Below are 23,365 nucleotides of genomic sequence, written 5' to 3' on the forward strand. Positions count from 1 at the left end.
CATGTTATGTTCTTACTGTTTTTATAGCTCGATTTTATTCACTCCTTTTGATTTCATAAATGATTTTGAGCCGAGTACTTGTTTTACTGTCAGCCCGAGGGGCTTGAGTGAGATCTGACTGAGTGAGGCCGAGGGCCTGTGTTATAAGGATACTATGGGATCGGGCTGCGCGCCGCAGCATGTGGTACCGATTGTGATATATGAGAGGCCTAGGGCTTGATTTATTATTCCACGAGGTGGCTTGTGATTGATCTGAGGCCGAGAGCCTATTTGATTATGCCACAAGATGGCTTGTTATTGCGCTTGGGCCGTAAGGGGCCCCTCCCGGAGTCTGTACACCCCTAGTGAGCGCGGGTACCCAGTGTGTGTGATGTGTTGTAGCCCGAGGGGCTGTTGTTGTTTCATGTTGAAGCCCGATGGGCTGTTCTTGATCTATGTTGCCCGAGGGGCTGTTCTGGATTCATGCTATGCCCGAGGGCTGATTACGAGAGATTGTGAGGTAGCCTTGGTTCTGTTGATATTATGCCCGAGGGGCGGTTTATGGTACATGTTTTGCCCTAGGGGCTGTTTACGTTTCTATCATTTTTACTCACTGTTTTTATCACTCGTTTTGAAACTATTGAAAGTTGTTTTAAAAAGGTTTTACTGAAATTGAGCATGATTTACGAAGTAAATGATTTCTATACTATTTTGGAAATGTACTACATTTGCTGTAGCGTTATGACGTGGCTTACGTATTTTTTTACTGCTCAGCTTTCATTTACTTTTTTTACTTACTGAGTTGGCATACTCACATTACTCCCTGCACCCTGTGTGTAGATTCAGGTATTATTTTGAACCCGGTAGCGAGTGTTGATTGCTCAGTGGCAGAGTCATTGGAGTTAGCACTGCCCGACGTTCGCATCACTGCTTTTCTACCTCTTGTCTTCCTTAGACTGTATTTAGTACATTTTAGATTCTTAGTTGTGTTCAGACCTTAGTAGATGCTCGTGACAAGTGACACCCCGATGTCGGGCTGGTGTATTTATTCCGCACTGGTTATTTAGACTTATGTTATGATATTACTTGTTAATTAATGACTTAAAAATGGCTTTTGTAGAATGATGGTTTGATTTGGGAATTGTGTCAGCTGGCCTAGTTTCACGATAGGCGCCATCACGACCGAGTCGATTTTAGGGTCGTGACAGAAAAATAGGTGAATAACAAACAAACATATAAATAATAAAACTAACATATTAAATTAACATATAAAATATAAAATTATAATATTGAAAATGTATCAACCTAATTAACAATATAGTAAAAATATCGAATAAAATTTAATATTAAAGATATTGCAATATATTTATCAATGAAACAGAAAAATCATATAATTAATTTTGTTCAATTTATAGTTGTCGTCATGGAGGTTCTGCCTTTGCATCCCGGACTTGTACATGCTAAGCATAGGTCTTCCTACATATGAGAGGGGCAATTAATGGCCCAGACTTTCCGTGCTAGATGAATAGACGATATGTGGGACTTTCTTAGGGCCCACCTTCTCCATCCCCGTGTAGTCAGACGCCTACTGGATACGGGTTTTTATAGGATTGTTGAGATCGTCCCGCTGCAGCTGGATTGGTCGTTGATCACGGCTTTGATAGAGCGGTGGCGACCAGAGACGCACACATTTCATTTGCCCATTGGCGAGGCCACTATCACGCTGCAGGACGTGGAGGTTCTGTATGGGCTGCCGATTAATGGACTTCTTGTTGCTTTGACGCATGCCATGAGAGAGAGTATACGGGAGATCATTACCTAGAGACGTTGCAGCGGCTCACCGGTTTTCGGCCAACGGATGAGGGTGCATTAGTTGGGGCTAGTCGTCTTGCGTTGACGCCCGTCCGGCTGCATCTGGAGGTGATCCATACTGACATTACGGATGATACACCGTATCTTCATATTAATCAGTACACGAGGTTGCTGGTGCTGCTTATGTTTGGAGGGGTATTGTTCCCGAACACTTCGGGAAACCTAGTCAGCTTGAGATTTCTTCATCATCTTGAGCGGCTAGATGATTTACATGATTACAGCTGGGGTGCTGTTGTTCTTGGTTACTTGTACAGGCAGATGTTGAAATGGTTCCAGTGGCCAATAATGCTCAGCACCCACTGGCTGCAATTGTCCACTATAGGTGTTTAAGTATGCAGCAACACTATATTCCTTCTTAGCGTAGCTAGTTGCCGTGAAACTGTATGTTGAAAGCACTTTATGGCATGTGAGCATGTCATGTGGTAGATGGACCATTTCCCACAAGAACACAACCTTTTAGCTTCATTTACGGTGTGTATTATTCCCCCGGTTTGATGGATAGCGGTGCGAACTTCAAAACTATTTTGCTCGTTGGAAATACTATAAAAATGAATGTCAATTTGCTTGCCTCATGTATTTCTCAAATCTTTTCATTGGTATTGGCATAAATTTAACAACCCTCTCCATCAATGACGATACACCTCTAGCTTTTTCAACAAACCTCTCTGACATCTGTTTGAATGACATCCGCACCATGGCAGTGACAGGCAATCCACGTGCAGACTTCAATAACCTGTTGAAAGACTCTGACACATTTGTAGTCAGGGTTCCCCATTGCCACCATCCGCATGCAATGTCCACTTGTCAAGATCATGTCACATCAACCAATGATAGGTTCTTTCGTCTTCTTGCCTGATCGATTCCATACACCTCCTGAATTTGCACTCTTGGTGATTAGTTGTAGCCAACCACATTAAAACATGCAAGTCCTTGTTGGGATGTGCCTTCTGGAAATTGGCCTTCAGGTGCCTCACACAATGACGGTGGTATGCATACTGTCACGACCCCAAATACCCCGGTCGTGATGGCGCCTATCACAATACTAGGCAAGCCAAACCAACATTTACCACATTGAATTCTTTTTATAAAAATCTTTTTCTAAAACCGATTAAGCCTCAAATTCTTCATATGAAATATATAAACTAACAGAAATAAGCGAAAAACCAGTACAAAATATTCTAACACAACCCGAATCCGGTGTCACTAGTCATGGGCCTCTAAGTACAACCCAACATTGTCTGAATGATACATAATAAGTCTGAAAATACAAAATACTAAGATAGGATGGAGGAAGGCGGGGCTGCGAATGATGTTCAACTACCTTGCGATCTCCGAATACGACTTTGATAGCGCTAGAAGCTCTCACTCTGATGCTCGGACACCTGGGTCTGCACACAAGGTGCAGGGGGTGACGTGAGTACGTCAACTCAGTAAGTAACTAAAGTAAATATAGTCTGAGTGCAGTGACGAGCATTTAAAATCATATAAGAAATCTCAACAGAAATATCAAGTCAAATCTGCTGTTCAATAATCAGTGATCTCATAAAACTCCACTTTCAATTAAAATCCTTTAAAGGCATTTATTCAACATTTTTCAAGAGAGGTTCAGTATAAAGGAAGAGTGAAAACAGCAAAATGTCATAAACAAGCCCCTCGGGCAAGGTATCACTCATAAGTATAGCCTCTCGGGCAAGCCTCTCAGTCACGCGTGTCTCAGCTCTCGTCAATTAGTACTCACACTCAGCACTCTGGCTCAATAGATATCTCATAATGATAATAATAACCGCTGCGGCGTGCAGTCCGATCCGTAATATATAGTCGACTACGCCCACTGGGGGTGTACAGACTCCGGAGGGGCTCCTGCAGCCTAAGCGTCATATCGTTGCGGCGCGCAGCCCGGTCCAATACATATCGCTGCGGCGTGCAGCCCGATCCATATAAATGTCGTTGCGGCGTGTAGCCCGATCCACAATTATGTATAATATCGTTGTGGCGTGCAGCCCAATCCATAATATGTATATATAATCCTCACCATTAGGTCCTCAACCTCTCTCACTCATTAACCTCACGGCCACTCGGGCACATTAGTGAAAAATTAGGGAAACCCAGCTCAAACAATTTTCATATATTAAGAAATAGAGCAATGAAACCGAATTAAACAATAAGTAGGTAAAACATGACTGAGGTTATGCTTTCAAATCAAATAGAGTGAGGAAGTAGTAAAAATACCCCTAAGGGTCTAAACAGGTCGGCACAAAGGCCCCGAACAAGGCATTCAGCCCAAGTTAACAAACCAATTGCTAAAAACACATGGATATCATATACAATATATCAAAATATACAACTATACAGTCGCCACGGGACGGACCAAGTCACAATCCCTACGGGTGCACGCCTACACGCCCGTCACCTAGCATGTGCGTCACCTCATTTATCAAACAATACGAAATTCTGGGGTTTCATACCCTTAAGTCTAGATTTACAATGGTTACTTACCTCAAACCGGATGAAATACTACTCCACGACGCCCTTGCCTCTCGACTCGGCCTCAACTCGCGTCGAATCTATCCAAAATCAGAACTATAACATCAATATATGCTAAGGGGACGAAGCCCATGCGAAAACAATCAATTTACATCAATAAATCCCGAAATTGGTCCAACCCGACCCCCAGGCCCACGTCTCGAAATTCGATAAAATTCACGTCAATAGAATCCTTATCCTTCAACGAGTTCATACATACCAAATACATCAAGATCCGACCACAAACGACTCCTCAAACCCTTAAATCGAAGTCTCCAATTTCAAGCCCTAATTCCCCAATTTACTTCTTTAATTTCCACTAATACCATGATTAAACAATAGAAAAATGATCATAAACACAAGTAGTGAAGCTTAAGAAGATTACCCAACCGAAACCCTTCGATTCTCTTGAAAAATCACTGCCCTGGCTCTCTTCCCGTCTTCAAAAATGGCAAAACTTAGCAAAAATTTGCGAAGGCATCTATTTATATGTTCTGCCCAGCGATATCGCATCTGCGATCCATTCCCCGTATCTGCGGGACCGCTTTTGCGCCTATCCAACCACTTCTGCGGTTTTTCATTTAAATTCTCAAGTCGCACCTGCGACGCAATACCCGCATCTGCGATCACGCAGGTGCGCTCCCTCATCTGCACCTGCGACTTCTGCCTTCTTCACTTGTGGCCGCATCTGCGGCTGATTCTCGCTTCTGCGGTCATCGCACCTGCGGTCCCCTAACCGCAGGTGCGGTTATGACAGAACCAGCAGCTTCGGCTGCATCCTCAAATTCCCAAACTTACCGTTAACCATCCAAAATCATTCCGAGGCCCTCGGGACCTCAACCAAAAATACAGACAAGTCATACAACACTATTCAAACTTATACCAACCTTCGGAACACTCAAAACAATATCGAATCATCGAAACACCCTCGGATTCAAGCCTAAGGTTTCCAAAACTTCCGAATTCCGCTTTCAATCAAAAAGTCTATCAAACCTCGTCCGAATGACCTGAAATTTTGCACACACGTCACAAATTATATAACGGACCAACTCCAATTTCCGAAATTCCATTCCGACTCAAAATCTCCACTACCAACCGAAAAATGCCAAATTCCAATTTCGGCAATTCAAGCCTAAATCTACCACGGACCTCCAAAATACATTCTGATCCCGTTCCTAAGTTCCAAATCACCTCACGAAGCTATCCGAATCATAAAAACCAAATTCCGAGATCTTTTTCACACAAGTCAACTTCCGATTGACTTTTCCAACTAAAATGCCAACTTAAGAGACTAAGTGTCTCATAACATTTCAAAACTACTCCAAACCCGAGCCTACCGACATGATACGATGAAATGAAGCTGAACAATACATAAAGAAGCATAAATGGGGGAAACGGAGCGGTAACTCATGAAACGACCGGCCGGGTCGTTACACATACGGTTCATGCCATGCCGGCAAATACTGTACAGAACTTAAAATACCGCCATGCCGATCAGATATTAGACAAATACCTGAACGTTGTCTGACAACGTGCTCCTTCAAGTGGTTCAAAAATAGCGTCCACGTCTCTTGGCTTTCGTTGGCACAAATAGCAAAAGCTAGGGGAAATATACCTCCACTACCATATATTGCAACGGCGATCAACAACTTAATATCATACTTTCCATATACATGAGTGCCTTCTATGGATATTACCGGCCGACAATGCACAAAACCGTCAATTGCTAGTTTGAAGGACAAGAACACATATCTGAAAATTTGTTATGGTATTCCAAGACTCCGCTCAAGCTTCCATTCAACAACAGTCCCGGGGTTAAAAGTGTTGCAATGCGACCATGTACCTGGGTAGAGATGCAAATGACTTATCCCAATCACCGTAAACAATTTCAAACGCACGTTTGCGCTCGAGAAATGCCTTTTTTTAGAAATGGTACACCCATACTCCTGGTGGACAAATGTAATACACTCTTTGATCTTGTACCTTATGAAGGCTTCAATGTGTGGAATCAAGACAAGAGAAATCAAGTTAACATCCAAGTTAAAGTGATTCCCACTGAATGTGTCCATTTCACAATTGTGGGTGGTAATGTATTTACCCACAACCCACATATTTGTTTTCTTCTTCCTCGCACGCAACATCAAATTACAACCCATAAACCATCTACGACAAATAAACTTGTATACATCCGGAGATGACTCCCATACCATCATCTCACGACACTCTTTTACGCTGTATATTTTCACCGCCCTGCTTAGGCACGCTTTATCAGGAAAAAGCATGCCCTTTGACAACATTGTTGGTCTAGATTAATCCCACATTGCTGTCCGAATTTGTCAATATCCCTTGTGAGGGCATCCACATCCGGCATACTTGGCAAATGATCAAGGTAAGGAATATGCCTTGAATTAAACGGCACGTGGGACTCGTACACTCTTGCTCTAACGGGAGGTGGAGCATGCTCCCTCGTCAAATCAGGTTCAACATTCTCTTCTTCCTATCATCACCCTCGTTAGGGAAGGGTGTGTCATCTCCAGACTCATTAGCATTGTTGTCATAATTACTATTCTGTTCCTGACTTTGAGCATCTGCCAGATCCCGATTAAGTATGTCGTCTCCAGGCAATTGAGTAAGGACAGGACCATCAAGTTGCTCGTTTTCACTACATAACCAAAGAAATAATGAGTTACTCAAATTGGTCCAAACAATACATATAACTTTATATATTCACTTACAAATCATAATGTGTTGATGTCCTATGATGCACATTATTTTGTTGATGCTGACTCCCGGATGGACCACCATGATCCAACACACCAAAACTAGGCATATTCAACTGGACGTTCATTCATAACTTGTAAAATTTATATCTGTTCGGTACAACCTGTGGAATATATGAGTGTTAACACAAATACAATACATAAAAATATACATCGTAACGCAAAGGAAAATTGAAGTTTACCACTCGGCTTGTGAATTATGTAAACTAGGGTAGAAATTATTTCCTCGCCCCTCATTCGCCCGTGGAGATAAGTTTAGATCCGGCCAAACTCTTTCAGCCAGAACCTGTTCGGCTAAAACTGCTCCAAAATAACCACCCGATGATTGAGGGATATCCCTACTTTGCGCAACCTCATTACTGCGAACGTCTTCAGCCTTGACGTACATTCTAACAGTTTTATCACAATAAATTCCCGGTATTCATCCGGAGTCCTCAAAAAATCTATCAGAGTTTCATGTCTTCGATGTTAAACTCAGCATAACAAGCAACCCCTTGCGGAGTCACATAATACGGATATCTTCCGGTTATTTTAGGATTCACCGAACGTTTTCTCACACTCATTTTTTTACATAACAACGATACAAATGTATCTTACTCCATTGTAAGTGGAAACTTAATGTTATGCCCCAACTGGGGAGGAGTGGCTGGCACTCGGTGCCGTACTGGCCCGAGCGAACGACTCTGTAACTCATTTTTCTTTTTCCTATAACTATCATGAGCCAACATGGCCATAACTCATATAAGTGGGCGAACGTTGTATCAATGAACCATCGTTCTTAAAACATGAAAACATAGAGGCCGTCAAGGCCTCTGACCTACTGTACAAAATGAACCTTTGTCTACAAAGCCTCTAAGATTATTTGACATCAATTAGGACAGGGTACCGTCCTACCCATAGTCTGTAACAAAACTCTAACACGATGACTCATAGACTCGGCTGCACTCCGAATGAGGTGGAGTCTTACCGATCCTTCGTTGAATGCCAATCTCGTCTACTAAGAGAGCTCGTCAAACTGATTATCTATACCCGCAGGCATGAATGCAACACCCACAACAAAAAAATGTCAGTACGAATAATGTACTGAGTATGTAAGGCATGTAAATAAATATATAAAGAGCATGGAAGAAATATGGAGTAAAGGACTCAACCTGTAAGTCTGGATAACTCTGTAAATCATGAAATACTTATAGTGTCATACATATGCGTATGAATGTCATGTCGTGCATAGGTACATATGTTCATAATATCATCAAGCCTCCAAGGGCATCCCATCATATCATCTCGGCCACTGTGGGCAAAAAGTCAACGCATACCAGCTGATCAGGTGGTGGTGCGTATATAACGTCGTAACCTTTTTCCATATCCCATATACATATATATACATATAAATATGTGTATATAACGTCGTCTGGTCATGGGTCCATGTACATGTATAAATGAATGAAATGCATGAAAATATGTTAATAATCTCAATATTCCTTTCGGATAAACTTTATCAACTGCGTATTATTCTGAGACCCATGAACAAAAGATATAATAATATGTCACATAGAGAATTAAGAACATAGAGACCCCTAGTATTTTTATGAATAGAGTCGTCTATGAAAGCTGTGCGTTTGCTCGTTTCATTGGTATCATTTGGATCATGCCAAAAAGAAAGAAGGAATAGCCTTAACATACCTAGAGTAGGAAAAAATCGTATGATATTCTTGGGAAAGGTTGCACAATGTCTTTGACATTATTAGACTTAGGTCCTCTTGCAGCACTTGTTCCATCTTCTTTATGATTTAGGAGCTAGGATGTTTCAAGAAGAATCTTTTGATTGCAACTAAAGCACCGAATCAACATTAAAATAACAACGTTCAAACCTACGCTTTTCTTTTAAAAGGAACTCTTTGAATAAATATATAAGATTATATCTACACCTAACTAAACTGAGAGAAGTAACAAACTTTGAACTCCCTAAGGCTCTATTGCCTATGGACATAATAAGATCTGCATGTAATACTGATAAACCTGTATCACTGATGTTAATAGATAGAAAGAAAATTCCAACCTAAGGGTATCCTAAGAAAAAGAGATGATATACTAGCATCATGTACCATTAAAAATGAATATCAGAATCAGTGACAGCTTAGCTTCATCTTTTAGGACTGGTCACTAGCGCCTGAAATTAAGTAGAACCGAACAAGGAAATATTTTTCAAAGAGATGTCAAAGAAAATGAATAGCATCATATGTTTGAACTAGCATGATACCAAATAAACTTAATGACTTAACAAGCAGAGAAGATTGTCCTTTTATACTACTCATTCTGCGGAAGGCAGTAACCCCTATATATCAATAATTTTCATAAGAAAAGCTATGTATATTGATTAGGATTGTAGAGAAAATGAATGAATAGGAGTGATATGTCACATTGAATGGGAATACACGTGGTTTAAAAATGCAGTAGTTGCTTTTCTTAACACATGGATACATGTTTTTGTTTTATTGAAAAGTGAGTTAGTACCAATCCAAAAGTCTTAATCAATTAGTTAATCTTTCACTAAAATCAATAATTACCCAATTATCCGCATAATAAAAATTATCTCAAATTACTTAAAATACTACTCACTTTTAACATATATATATATATATATATATATATATATATATATATATATATATATATATATATATATATATTACTATAAGATACTTTACTATCATGGTCATGTGGTAGCATATAAAACTAATACATACACTATTATTTCATTAAAACATTCATGTAAAAAATCCATATATTTTCTCAACTTCTAATTTTCATAATCTCATATAAAAAATACAAGTTTTCGTACGCATAATTCTTATAATGGTAAAAAAATAACCTTCTTTTCTTGTGAAAAAGAATAATTCATATCTTTACAATTAAAAAAATCTCATAAACTTTTCTTATATTATGTGTATAATTTAAAATATATACGAAAGTAGTAATATTAATAACTATATAAAATCATATTTTTCAAACTATTTTTTTTTACAAAAATGTTCCACTCAAAATACTTTATCAAATATATATATATATATATATAAAGGTATCAAGGTTGTTAAACTTACGGGGTGTAACACTTAACATGAGATTGTGGAGATAAACTATAGCTTACTGAGTTATTCGCCACCACAACCTCACCGCCCAATATAATGAAACCCTAATTCTTCGCTCTTCAGATATTGTGACACAATGCAAAATAACTTAACAAAGAAAAATTTCACAAGACTTGAGAATATTTCTGAATGGATTTTTACAAAATCCTTAACGTCTTTAAATAAGGCAAAAACCAGTCCGGGGGTTCAATTATTTGAGGTTTAGCGTCTTAGCTTAAGAAGCTATACCCAGTTGAATTATTGTTATGTCAGTTAATCCCAGAAGAATTATTTGTGGGCCCACATAATATATATATATATATATATATATATATATATATATATATATATATATATATATATATAGCGTCTTAGTGAAGAACGTTATATATATAGCGTCTTTTTAAAAGGCGCTATACTTAACTGGCCAAATGGCCATTAAGGTATATCTATATATAGTTTGGTCACTATGTTTTTTTCCACATATTTTTGTTCTTTGTTCCAAAAGAACCACATTTTGGTTCCAGACTCCCTAATTGACACCCTTAATTTCAGATTGTTATTAGGTAGTTTAAGTAAGTTGTGTTCATATTTGCCCAAAAACCACGATCCCTCGCAACTTCGTTGCTTTTCATAAATTGTATGTTTCTCTAATAGAAACTTAAATTGCACTTTGTAGTTTTGGGGTATTTACTTTTGTGCAAAAAGCCTATGATTCAGTGGAGTGGATATATTTGGAGCAGATCATGGTGGAACTACGATTTCCTACACAATTCATCACATGGATCCTAGTGTGTTTGCAAACAGTCAATTATACTATATTATTAATGGTGAACCATCAGAACCTTTCAATGCAGCAAAAGGACTCAGACAAGGAGATCCCGTGTCTCCTTTCCTCTTTGCCATTGTAATGGAGTACTTGAGTAGGAGCCTAAAAAGAATGACAAATGTGGCATGCTTTCATTATCATCCAAGATGTTCAAAACTAGCAATCACATACTTGTGTTTTGTTGATGATCTGTTGCTCTTTGCCAGAAGTGACATCTCATCAGTGGCTGCTCTTCATCAGTGCTTTAAACAATTTTTAGAAGCCTTAGGTCTAAAAGCAAACTTAGGGAAAAGCTCAATATATTTTGGTGGAGTGAGTAGAGAAGACAACGAATGAATTCAGCATGAACTGGGTTTTTCTAAAAGTGATCTACCTTTTAATTACCTTAGGGTTCCTCTGCCGACCAAGAAACTTTTCCTAATACAGTGGCAACCACTTATAGAGAAGATAGTAGTAAGGATATCACCATGGACTGCAAAGAAATTATCCTATGCGGAAAGAATTCAACTTGTACTAACTGTTTTATTTGGGGTGCAAGCCTACTGGGCTCAACTTTTTGTACTGCCTGCTAAAGTCCTAAAAACCATTGATGCCTACTGTAGAAGCTACATTTGGTCAGGCTGCAATACCATCACCAAGAAAGGCCTGGTTTCCTGGGATAAAGTCTGTGCTCCAAAAAGTATTGGTGAACTTAGCTTGACAAACTTACATATGTGGAATAAAGCGGCTATAGCAAAAAATTATTGGGATCTAGCACACAAGCAGGATAAGTTATGGATCAAATGGATACATGCATATTAGATCAAAGACCAAACAATAAATTCTATGACTATACCTCAACAGGCATGCTGGATGGTTTGGAAGATTATGGAAGCTAGATCAATACGGGGAAGATATACAATGCAATTTCAGGAATGGAAAGAGTATCACAAGACAAATATACATACAACTGATTGGTTAGGAAACTAGAGTGCAATGAAAATGCATGATGTTTGGCAATGCTGCTCGACCAAAAGCAAGATTTATACTATGGTTGCAGCTACAGGGCAGGCTTCTTAGTGCTGATAGGCTAACCAAATGGGGAATTGAGATAAATACCCAATGTGTGATGTGTCAAAGCTCAGAGGAAACAAATGAGCACCTCTTTATGGAGTGTGAATTTGCTAAAGAAGTATGGCACATAGTGAATCAATGGGCACAAGGAAGACCAATGAATGCAAGGGGGTGACAACAACATCAACATGAGATTATTAGTAGATCAAAGGGGAGAACTCAAGCTGCACAGATTTTCAAGATGATATACACGGAATATGTTCATAGCATTTGGATAGAAAGAAACATGAGAATTTTTGAAAAAACGTACAGAAATAGCGAGTCATTAGTAAGAGATATTGCTTGTATTTGTAGTATGAGGGCTCCAACAAAAATTAGAAAAATAGTTCATACATTTAGATTCTAGAAAAGTTGTAGTAGTGGAACAATTACTTGGTTAGCTAGCTCTGTTAGTTAGCTACGATTTTGTAAAGTTTCTTGTTGATGAATAAAATATTTAGTTATCAAAAAAAAATATTTACTTTTGTTATTGGCACGTCCACACCTTGTATCATTCTCAAAACTCTCTAGAATCTTTTTTTCGTAATTGAAAACCTCTATATACTCAATTCTCTATAACTTCAATGAAAAAAAAAAAACAGCTCAAACGTATATAGTTTAAAAAAATGTAAAAATTATTTCAATTTTTTTAAAGAAAAATCTCAAACAAATATTAGAAGAGCCGAAAAAGAGTTGAAGAAAAAGGCCTTTTTGACAACACTGCGTCGAGTATTCGTATCTCTGTAAAAGTATATATAAATACAGTGACTCCTTCCCGGAATCCTCTTTCGTCACTCTGTTAACATCATTCTCTCTTTTTGTTTCTTTTTTCTCTCTCTAAATTCCTCCAACATTAGACTTTCTCTTTCTAGTTTTCTCATGCATGGACATTCATCGCGGAATTGGAAAAATTAGGGCACGAAAATTTCGTCGATCGATGTTGTTGAAGCTGTAAGGGAAGATGTGATTTCTGATATATTTTTCCGGTAAATTTGGTGTAAAGTTTCTACGAAAAGATCAAAGGAAAAAAGTGTTATTCGCATGAAAGGACCGTTAGATCGAACAAAAGTAGTGCTGCGGCACTTGCCGCCAACAATTTCTCAGTCTATGCTTGTTGAGCAAGTTGTTTCCCGATTCACTGGTCGCTACAACTGGTTCTCTTTTCGTCCTGGCAAGTCCAGGTTAGGGTTTCGAGTTTTTGTTGTTAAAACATTAGATTTTAAATATGTTTCCTGGCTTTTGTAGTTATACTCCATCCATTTTACATATGCATAGTATTGTGATTGATTAGGATTGAGATTTTGAAATAAGTATTGTTCACATAGAATTTTGATAGTTCGATTGGGTTCTGTGTACTTATGATTGTTCATGTAAGTATTTTGGGGTACATAAAATTGGATATTATTGACTAAAATACAGCATCAAGGAGGCGCCACTGTACAAAGGTTTCTGTACACCAATAATTCATGTTGTGTAAGCATATTTTAGAAAAGATAAAGATAAGGTTTTATCCTTAAAAACTTTTGTAGTTCCTCTCTGTCCTTAGTGTTCGTTTAGGATAGGGGATCAGCAGTGTCACTGATTGATTGGTTATTTGTTTTTTATTTTGGGTCGCTGTCCTGTGTGTATGTGTGAGACAGATGAGGTTTTGGCCGGAACTTTTTGCGGAATGTTCGCACTAGTATGGTATATTCTGTTAAAAGGTCGGCGTGTTTGGGAAGATTAATACGCCATAAAGAGAAGAACAAAAGCATAACTAGTGCATTAAATATCTTCTCATTTACTTGCATGAAAAGAGCATGGTTGCAAATGATATCGTTGTCGGTGTAGTTTGTCTGCTTCGTTCTTTCGTAGCTTGTTCTCTTTTGATAGGGACCACCAGGGTCTTCTAGCAGTTGATTTATCTGTACCTATGATTTTGTCCTTGCTCTCCCTTCTTTAATGTTCCTTTTTATTTGGTGATCTCTTTTGGTTGGTAAAATATTTTGCGAATTTAGTATGAGCGACTACAGTAGTTTATCCGGATAAGGTGGTAGCCTTTATTGCCTTGACTTGTATAGATTTTTCGTTAAAAATAATGATGGTGTGCTGCATTTTGAAGAAATTCGTGAACTAGATTGCTACCTCTATGAGAGGGATTTTCAGCGTCAGCACTGAATCTGATTTAAAGCATTATCGTTTATCCAGTTCTTTCCTTATTTTGTTTTCTTAGGATACGTGGAGGTTCGGTTTTTTGGCAATTAATTCATCAGATCCTTATCAAGAAAACTAACTGAAATTTATGGTTTTGTCTTTGCTCTCTCACTTATTGTAGCCTTTGTTAGTTGGAATTTTCGTTGTTGTATGGTATATCTTTTTTTCAAATTTATAGGCAGTTGAATGGTTTTGCAGTATATGTCTTGCAGAATTTGGTGATCATCTTTACTGCCTTGACTTGTTAGACTTTAGTCAGAAATACTAACTAGTGCGGTGCTGTTTCAAAGATAATGTGCATCTGTAAGAAGGGTTCTCACTTTGTGAAGGCAAATTAAAAATTTAAAACTCCCTTATTTGTGATTTTGTCCTTACTCTCTCACTATCTTCTGAATGGTATGCCTTTTTTCATATTTGTCTGAAAGAGGGGGTTGAATGTTTTATCAGAAAAGGGTGATCACCTTTATTGCCTTGACTCACAAATAAAAACTGATGAGGTGCTGTTCTGAAGAGAATGCTGAACTTGATTATATAGCCACTTGTTTTTTGATAACCGATCAAATAGCTACTTGTGCTAAAGGGTCAACTGCCTTTGGTTAATATAAGTGGACGCGCAGATGTATATTCCATATAATATCCTCTGCTGTGGAATGTTTAAGTTCTTAACATGGTAAAGTTTGTCCCAGAGGACATTTATTTAGTCTTTTACCAGGCTATTGACAGATTAATGAGTCTTGGATACCATCATTTTCCCCCCTGATAAGTGAGTCTTGAAGATCACCCTGTATTGAGTGTTTAAACATGCTTTGGATGGGTAAATTCCTCATAACTTCTCTATCATAAGCCATATAGATGCACACAAGACATCTGAGAAACAGTCATTACGAGAGAATTTATCTCTATTTATCATATTTACATCTAGTCAATGTGTGGATTATACACATTCCTGTAATTTTTCAAGATTATCCTAGTCAATAGTAACGGTTTGAATAAAGTCTGTCATTTTCCTTTGACAGGCTAGCTAGTGTCGGACTTGTATTTTTGTGTATAACTTATGTACATAGTTACATATATTGTTATATGGATGCTTTTCGTGGTTTGTCTTTCAGTTGGATCAATGTTCTAGATGGATTTCAGTTTGTTTATCTTTATGTCCATTTATTTATTTATTTACACTGTTGGAGTAGGATTATCAGCTATGTCGCAATTAAGAGCAGATAATTGTGCCAGCATGTTATGTACACAACATTAACTTAGTATGCTTTAGATTGCCAAAGTGCACTCCTTTTTCCCTCAATGTCAGTGTCTCTTATAGTTCCCTTCAGGCCTTCACCTCAAATTTTCTCCTGCAGCCAGAAGCATCAAACCTATTCAAGAGCCTATGTTGACTTTAAGAGGCCAGAAGATGTTATCGAGTTTGCCGAGTTCTTTGATGGACACGTTTTTGTAAATGAGAAAGGTAAAGCTCAAGAACAGTTACAAGAGCTTAGTTGGGCTTAATTGGGTATTCCTCCTTCCAGATGATATTTAAAATTGTCTGAAATTCATTTCAACATTCGGTACAGATTAAAGTTTTTTGGTCCTGTTAACTGTGACTATGTAAAGAAAATGTTGATCCCTTGTGTTATCTAGTTCCTGATAGTTCCCTGTCTCGAATTATTTGGTCTTTTATTAGCCAATTGTTTCTTACTTTCGTGTGTGTCTATTCTAGGCACTCAGTTCAAAACTGTTGTTGAGTATGCTCCTTCACAGCGTGCTCCAAAACGCTGGTCCAAGAAGGATGGCCGCGAAGGAACCATCTTGAAAGGTACTAAATTAATGTGCAGATTACATCTGACCTAGCTATCTCCATCTAGTCTGCAGTCACAGTTAAGTTTATTGATGCACTTGTAGATCCTGAATATCTGGAGTTCCTTGAATTTATTGCAAAGCCTATCGAGTATCTTCCGAGTGCAGAAATACAATTGGAAAGAAAGGAAGCTGAACGAGCTGGTTAGTTAGACTATTTCCAGAATGTTGATGCTGTCCTCCCGCAATAAACTGATATTTAATCTATAAAATGAGAGATTGTGGAGAGCAAACTATGGTGGTGGAGTGCACTGAAATTTAAGTTTCACTTTTTCGTTGGTTTTTAGGTTCTGCAAAGGATGCTCCTATAGTTACTCCTTTGATGGACTACATACGTCAGAAAAGAGCTGCCAAGAGTGGAGCTCGGGTAGGAGTTCTCCTATTATTAAATTTTAACCTGTTAGATTTTCATTTTTCCAAATAGAGAAGCATTTCGCGGTCTCTTTCTCTCTCCCCCTCTCTTGGTACATTCACCTTCCCCCGAGCCTGCCTTGGGGAGTCTTCTGGCACTGTTGTTATTTGGTACACGAATGCTTTCCCTCCTTCCCTTAGAGAGAAAGAGGTTAGAGAAAATAAATGGGTCTTGTGTGGCATTAAAGTACTTCTGTTTTTCATCTGAAGAGTAGAAAATACATTTCATCATTCTGCAATGAATTATTGTAATGTCAACCTCCTCTTTCATTCGATACTTTGGCTTCAATCATGATCAGTGCTCCAAGACAATCTAAGAAGCTTGCAATTTAATATCCTATTCTGTTGGAGGCTGATTACTTTCTTGGAGACAAGCATGAATGTCACCCTTATATATCTGTTGACAATGAGCTTTTCCATTAACCATCTATTACATTGTCTACACTTCTCAGGGGTGTATACACTCAATTCTGTTTAATAAAAAACAATGATGGTACTGCTGATGAGTTGGTGCATCTTCCTCCCAGGTTTAAAGATTCGTACTAACTTTTCATCCTTGGTCTTTGACAGAAATCTCTATCTAATGGGAGACCGACCAGAAGAGCGGACGGCACATCCTCAGGAAGTCCTAGCTCAAGTGCGTCTAAACAAGGCTCTGAAAAGAGAAGGGTTTCTACAACCATGGTAAGGGTGTCGTCTTCCAATCCAACTTCTTGGCAATTGGTACTCTTGGTATTAGATCTATCTATTTCATGCAAATAGCTCTGCATTTGATCTTCTCTCAGTTGCAACATCTGTGATCTATGTGCTTGTGAAAATATTGATATATCTGCTTTGACTTCTGCTTCAGCTTTTTGCTGTTGATTTTCCTGTCCTCTAATAATTGATTGAGGATATTTTTCTTATCGAACTCTTGTTCGTGCGGTAATAAAGTTTGTGCATGCATGTTTGTTTTTATATTTTCAAATATGATGTGGACAAGTAGCTTCTGCTTTGGGGGATATTTCTTTTGATGGATATGTGGTTTGTGATGCTTTACCTTCCATCACTTATGGAACTGTTTGATCATACAGTATGTTCTTCGAGATAGTTCTAAGGCTGGGAGTGGCAAAGACAGAAGACATATTTTAGTTCCAAAACGTGATGGTCAGCAGCAGGCTGAGAAGTCTGGTACCTCTGCTCCTGGATCTGGGGCTGATGCAGTTGAAGAGGAAACTGGTATGCAGTATGCCTACACTTTAGTTGTTAGTTGTAATCACATGTTTGCCGTGCTTGCTTTCTCTATTAACACCACATGAAAGTGCCCTTGGAGCAATGAGAGCACTCTGCATTTCTGCAGGTGACCAGGCTTCGATTTTGGAGCCAGCCTCTCCAATGAGGCATTGGTGTCCGCCCATTTATACATGCTCTTTTTAGAAGCAAGGAACTATCATAAGCACAAATTGACGTGGTTTTGGAATTTTCTGATAAATAAAGATATACTTTACGTACCACTGCAGCATGAGAGCGCTGGGGGTATACAATGGTACAGCAAAAATCTTAGTCACCTTAAGCAGGAAACTAACAAAATCATCTTATCATTTGTATAATGGACAATAACATTACATCAAAAAAGACAAAAGCTCTAAACGTGTGGTCTCCTTTCCCAAGATAACACCTGCATAATGTTCTCCACGATGGCGAAATACATAAATAGCCCTTTTAAGTTGTCCACAACAATCACATAGACATTTTAACAATGCTAATGACCAGATAGACACCTCTACTTGGTTATAAGTGTATCTTTTGAACATCTCGTTGGCTAAGGGGATTGATCTGGAGTGAAATTGCAGGGGTAAGGGGATTGTGGGAAGGTCAATGGGTTTTGCGAGGTGATTTCAATGTTTGCAGATTTGAGAGTGAAGGTTCAATGGCAACAGAAGATCAAAGGCCATGAAGACATTCTCAGACATCATCCAGGACCTAGATGTCATTGATCTTCCCCTCCAAGGGGCACAATACACTTGATTGAGAGGTGAAAACAGGTTGCAGGCATCAAGGCTTGAAAGGTTCCTCATCTCACAAGAGTGAAATGAAATTTTCAGAGCTGTAAGGCATATTTCAATGCCAAAGGTGATCTCCAATCATAGGCCAATCCTATTGGAATGTGGGAATTGGGATGCAATTCCTTCCTACTTCAAGTTTGAGAGTATGTGGTTACAGTCGGATGGATTTCCTGGACAAACTAAACACCTGTTGGCACAGTTACACATTCACTGGTAGTTCAGATTTTATCCTTATGCCAAAGCTGAAAAGCCTTAAAAAGGATATCACCACTTGGAGGAGGAGTTTGGAAGAGTGGAGACTAGAAAGTCCAGGGCTTTGGATGAGCTCATGATGCTAGAACAAGCCACAGGACGGCAACTGAGCTAACTGAGGCCAGTCAAATGGTGAACCTGAGAGTAGAGCTTCAACAGATAGCCAGAGTGGAGGAGATATCACGGAGACAGAAATCTAGATGCCTTTTGGCTTAAGATAAGAGGGCATGGGTTCTTAATCTAGACCTTCAAGCTGTTTATTTTTATTTTTTGTTTTTTAGCTTTTAAAAAAAGCTGATTACTTTTTTTTTGATAAGGTAAATACTTCCATTAATATGGAGTAATCTCATGAATACAAGCAGTATACCAAGTTGTAGAGAATCTACAACATAATATGATTCCCTACGAACAATACCTGATCTTTTATACAAACTGGAACTTCATGGGTGCACCAAAAAGATACTAGGAATGAGAGACTATTCCCTTCAAGCTGTTTAGTTGTGTCAAACGGTAACTTGAAACATGAAACGTTCCTCCCTCATAAGGATTGGTTTTCTTGTTTATGATATATTCTTTAATCTTATTGAACTTATGAACGATAACAGTCTTTAACATTTTTAAAATTTATGATTTTAATCATATCATATCAATATTTTTTATGATATTAATCAATCAGCATCTATGCTCTGAAAATTGTCTATCTAAGGGATGACTAGCTTTTGGTTAAATTGAATTACCAAGTTATTACACATGATTTTTCAATTCTGTCGGGGTCTGAGTGATATCTTGTCCTCGAATCCTCTCTATGCCTCTTATGCCATTTTTATCTATGATATTACAATCAATCTGTCTCTGAAGATTGTCTATCTAGCTGATGACTTGTATTATCTTTTGATTGAACTGAATCATGGAGCATAAAACATGGTCTTTTTATGGTACTCTGCTTAGTAAGGGTTTAAAAATTTGGATTGTTGATCTCCTTTCTCTTCCATTCTTGACATTCATTACTTATTCATCAATGTTTAAGGTCTTATGAATTTGTTCCAGGTGGAGCTGCTGATGTTGGGAAGAAGAAAATCCTGCTCTTGAAGGGAAAGGAAAAAGAAATTCCTAACGTAAGTTTTACTTTAGCTCTAAATTTTTTTTTTCTGGGGGGGGGGGGGGGGGGGTTGCAAAACGTAAAATGAAATTAGCTCCCCTGTGCCTTAGGTTGGGGGAACTCCATTTCCTTTCATAAGCTCTGGAAGTGAGAGACGTCTAGGTGTTAGAGCATGTTTATTTGTAAAATAACTGTTGCTAATCTCTTTTAGTCAACTAGGCGATCATCCCTCATACTCTTTATCCCAAAACTTCCTGACGGATATGTTCACAGAATCGGTGGGAATGTTTCTGTGCATATGGATTGGTCCATCAAACCTTTGGAGGTGATCTAATCTGCGATGTTATTTACTTCTAAGTCACAGTAAGGCTTTCATTTGTATTAAAAAACACTGATCCGTTCGACACAATTGTAACTTAATGCTGTAATGCACGTGGCAAGACGATCTGGCTCACCTTGACAAAGAAAATGTGGCCTTGAAGTAGTTTGAGGTTCTAGATGTGGAACGGAATCCCATGTTAAAGATAGTTCCTTCCTCTTAATACATAGTCCCCCCCCCCCCCCCCCCCCCCCCCCCCTAAAAAAAAAAAATTTATGTCTTGATACTTTGTGCTAATGTTATTACTATTGAGTGGTCACCAGACTCCACTATGTGGGATTACACTGGGTATGTTATTGTACTATTGAGTGATCTGCTAAAGGTCAAAAGTTCTGTTAATTTCATCTGTTTCTCTGATGAGGAGGGAATCCCTTGTTGTTTAGTTAGTTGACTTGTTTTAATTGATTATGTAATGGATACTTGTATCCAACACTTTAATGTATACAACCAACTTATGTATATCAATAAGAACGATTTGGTTCATCCCGACAAATGTCTCCTGGGAAATTAATTTCAGTTTAGATTTTCTGCAACTTTGAACTTATTAGTCTTTTCTTTCCTTCATAGGTTTCTAGTGGCTCATTGATTCAGGGCAATGTGGCACCTATTGTAAAGAATACAATAACATCAGCTGCTCCGCAACAGAACCAGCGCCGAGAGGCAAGTGGAAAGATCATTAGAAGTATTCTTCTCAAGGATGCTCATCAAAATCAGGCTCCTTCTGCATCCCAACAAGAACAGCACAGCCAGGATAAGGACAAAAAGCCTCCTAGGCCACCAAGCGTGCAGTTGTTTCAGAAAGAAATTAACGGAGTTAATGAGGATAAGGTTGTTGGAACTGATTTGCATGTTGTCCACACTGAAAAGCAGGAAAGACGCTCTAGGATTAGGGATAGGCCTGATCGTGGTGTTTGGACTCCTCTTCGTCGTTCCGATAGGTTGCATGCTAGTGATGAATCCTTGTCTTCATCTACCTCTCAATCTTCTGAAGTGCTGGATTCTCTTGAAGGTTTGTTCACTAGTATCACTCATGTTTGTTATTCTTGACCTTTTGCCAGATGCTAGATTTTCTAATTATGTTGGTTGACAGAAGACTATTCTGCCTTTTGTTTTCTTGTCTCTCATTTGTTATAAAGAAAGAGAGTATATTCATCATTTTCTTACATCTCTTTAGTTTAATTTACATGTTTTAATGTTTGTTAAGGATTAGGGTTTACTCGGTTTTCTTTTCCCTGAAATCTTCCCCTTTTTTTGTGGGGGAAAATCCTTCTAATTTTTTTCGTCTTCTTTAGGAAGTCGGGGTGAAACCAAAAATGATCTGCCAAATGTTCGTGGTGGGGAGTTCAGACCCATGGGAAGCGGACGTAATTCTCATTCTTCTTTTGACAATGGTTAGTTTTGTTTATGGGTCATGAAACTTTTTGATTCTTTGCTACACGTGAAGTATTGTGCTCAATATTTTCTTCCCTCTTTTTGCCACTGGGACATGTTTGATTACGTTTAAAATTTTATGATGTATCTAGGTACTTATAAACGTCGTGGTATGAGGGATGATGGCATTTCAGTAGGGGAAGGAAAACCCTTAAGAAGGGGAGGTCCTTCTAACTATGGTACCCATGAGGTGTGCTTTGTTTATTACAATGTTTCATATTTTAGTGTAGGCGGATGTGTTTTCACTGTGTGTTTTTACTGATTTGCTCACATGGACTACATGATGTTCATGCAGAAACAAGTGTGGGTCCAAAAGTCAAGTTCTGGTACTTAAGTTTTGTCATTAATGGTGAGCTTCAAAGTTGGCTGTTCATTTCTGTTGTCCAAGTTCTTTTCATTTTAGTGGTATTGGACAAAAGGCTTGATAGATGAAAATACCTATCCAAAAGAAATGCTTAATAGGTGAATAAATGAATGGCATTGAAGCACTACAATTGCCACAGCACTCATTCATTTAAATGTAGGAGTGGCACGAGATATACTTTATTGTCAACCTAGTTTGGTTATGCCTAAAAGTGCTAAGGTGGTAAACGCATGGCGTATTTCTTTTGGGTGAGTCCAATCTATCATTATTGATTCAAAGGTTGAGTCTTCAGTTTATCTGGTTTTTTCTGCAGCAAAAAGCTTGGTTTTGCCATATCAGGTATTCATGGCTAGTGGCTGGAGCTCTCTTTACTAGACACATCATGTATGAGCAAGGTTCCTGGAGCAAAGATAAGGATTTGAAGGCCTTAATGAAATTGTTGACTCACCAAGGTGGTTTAGAAACTGGTATATACTGCTAAACTAGTCTTTGATCTGACTGAATTGAAGATGGCTGGAATAGGGGCAAGAGGAAAGAAAGTCGTATCAGCGATATATACACCACAATTTTCAGCTGGTGCATATTTAGTCTCTTCATCGGTGATGTGGGTGTCCTTGTTACTGTGATTGATTCGGCTGATTATCAGATAATATAGTTCTATAGATGGAAGGTTTCTTTTGTTGAACTGTAAATACAAACATGGTCGTGCGCCCATAATCACACACATATGTTCATAGCCCCATATTAGTTCTAGGCTTGACTGATTGGAGATTGTCAAAGAAGCAGCTTGGGGTTGCTGCAATCGTGGTTGAAGCTTGTTAAAGTTGTCTAAGCATGGCCTTAAGGGCAAAGGTTGAAGAACGTAGATTCGTAGTCACTTGTTTTTGTGTATGGATGGGGTTGCTAGTCTAAAGGATGTTTTGCCGAAATGAAAAAAAGTGATGTTCTAAAACACTATAGTGCAATTTTTATATTTAGCAATTATATTGTACGGTTGCAGAAGGGAGCCTTGGTGTAACTGGTAAAGTTACGGCCATGTGACCAAGAGGTCACGGGTTCAAGACGTGGAAATGGCCTATTGCAAAAATGCAGACCCTTGTGGTCCGGCTTTTTCCCGGACCCCACACATTACGGGGGCTT

General features: G+C 38.6%; 1 protein-coding gene across 1 annotated transcript; it reads left to right on the plus strand.

Moving 5' to 3' along the window:
* Positions 1-12,943: 12,943 nt before the first annotated feature.
* LOC109239145 (regulator of nonsense transcripts UPF3-like) lies at positions 12,944-23,177 on the plus strand. The gene is made up of 13 exons (XM_019405667.1): positions 12,944-13,384; positions 15,749-15,855; positions 16,108-16,203; positions 16,290-16,388; positions 16,532-16,611; positions 17,226-17,339; positions 17,729-17,873; positions 20,000-20,067; positions 20,998-21,439; positions 21,723-21,821; positions 21,954-22,051; positions 22,157-22,210; positions 22,539-23,177. Exons 1-12 carry the CDS (start codon positions 13,245-13,247, stop codon positions 22,193-22,195), a joined length of 1,527 nt encoding a protein of 508 aa, XP_019261212.1. The 5' UTR covers positions 12,944-13,244; the 3' UTR covers positions 22,196-22,210; positions 22,539-23,177.
* The last annotated feature ends 188 nt before the right edge of the window (positions 23,178-23,365 follow it).

Source organism: Nicotiana attenuata, unplaced genomic scaffold (assembly GCF_001879085.1).
Source record: "Nicotiana attenuata strain UT unplaced genomic scaffold, NIATTr2, whole genome shotgun sequence".
Lineage (NCBI taxonomy): Eukaryota > Viridiplantae > Streptophyta > Magnoliopsida > Solanales > Solanaceae > Nicotiana > Nicotiana attenuata.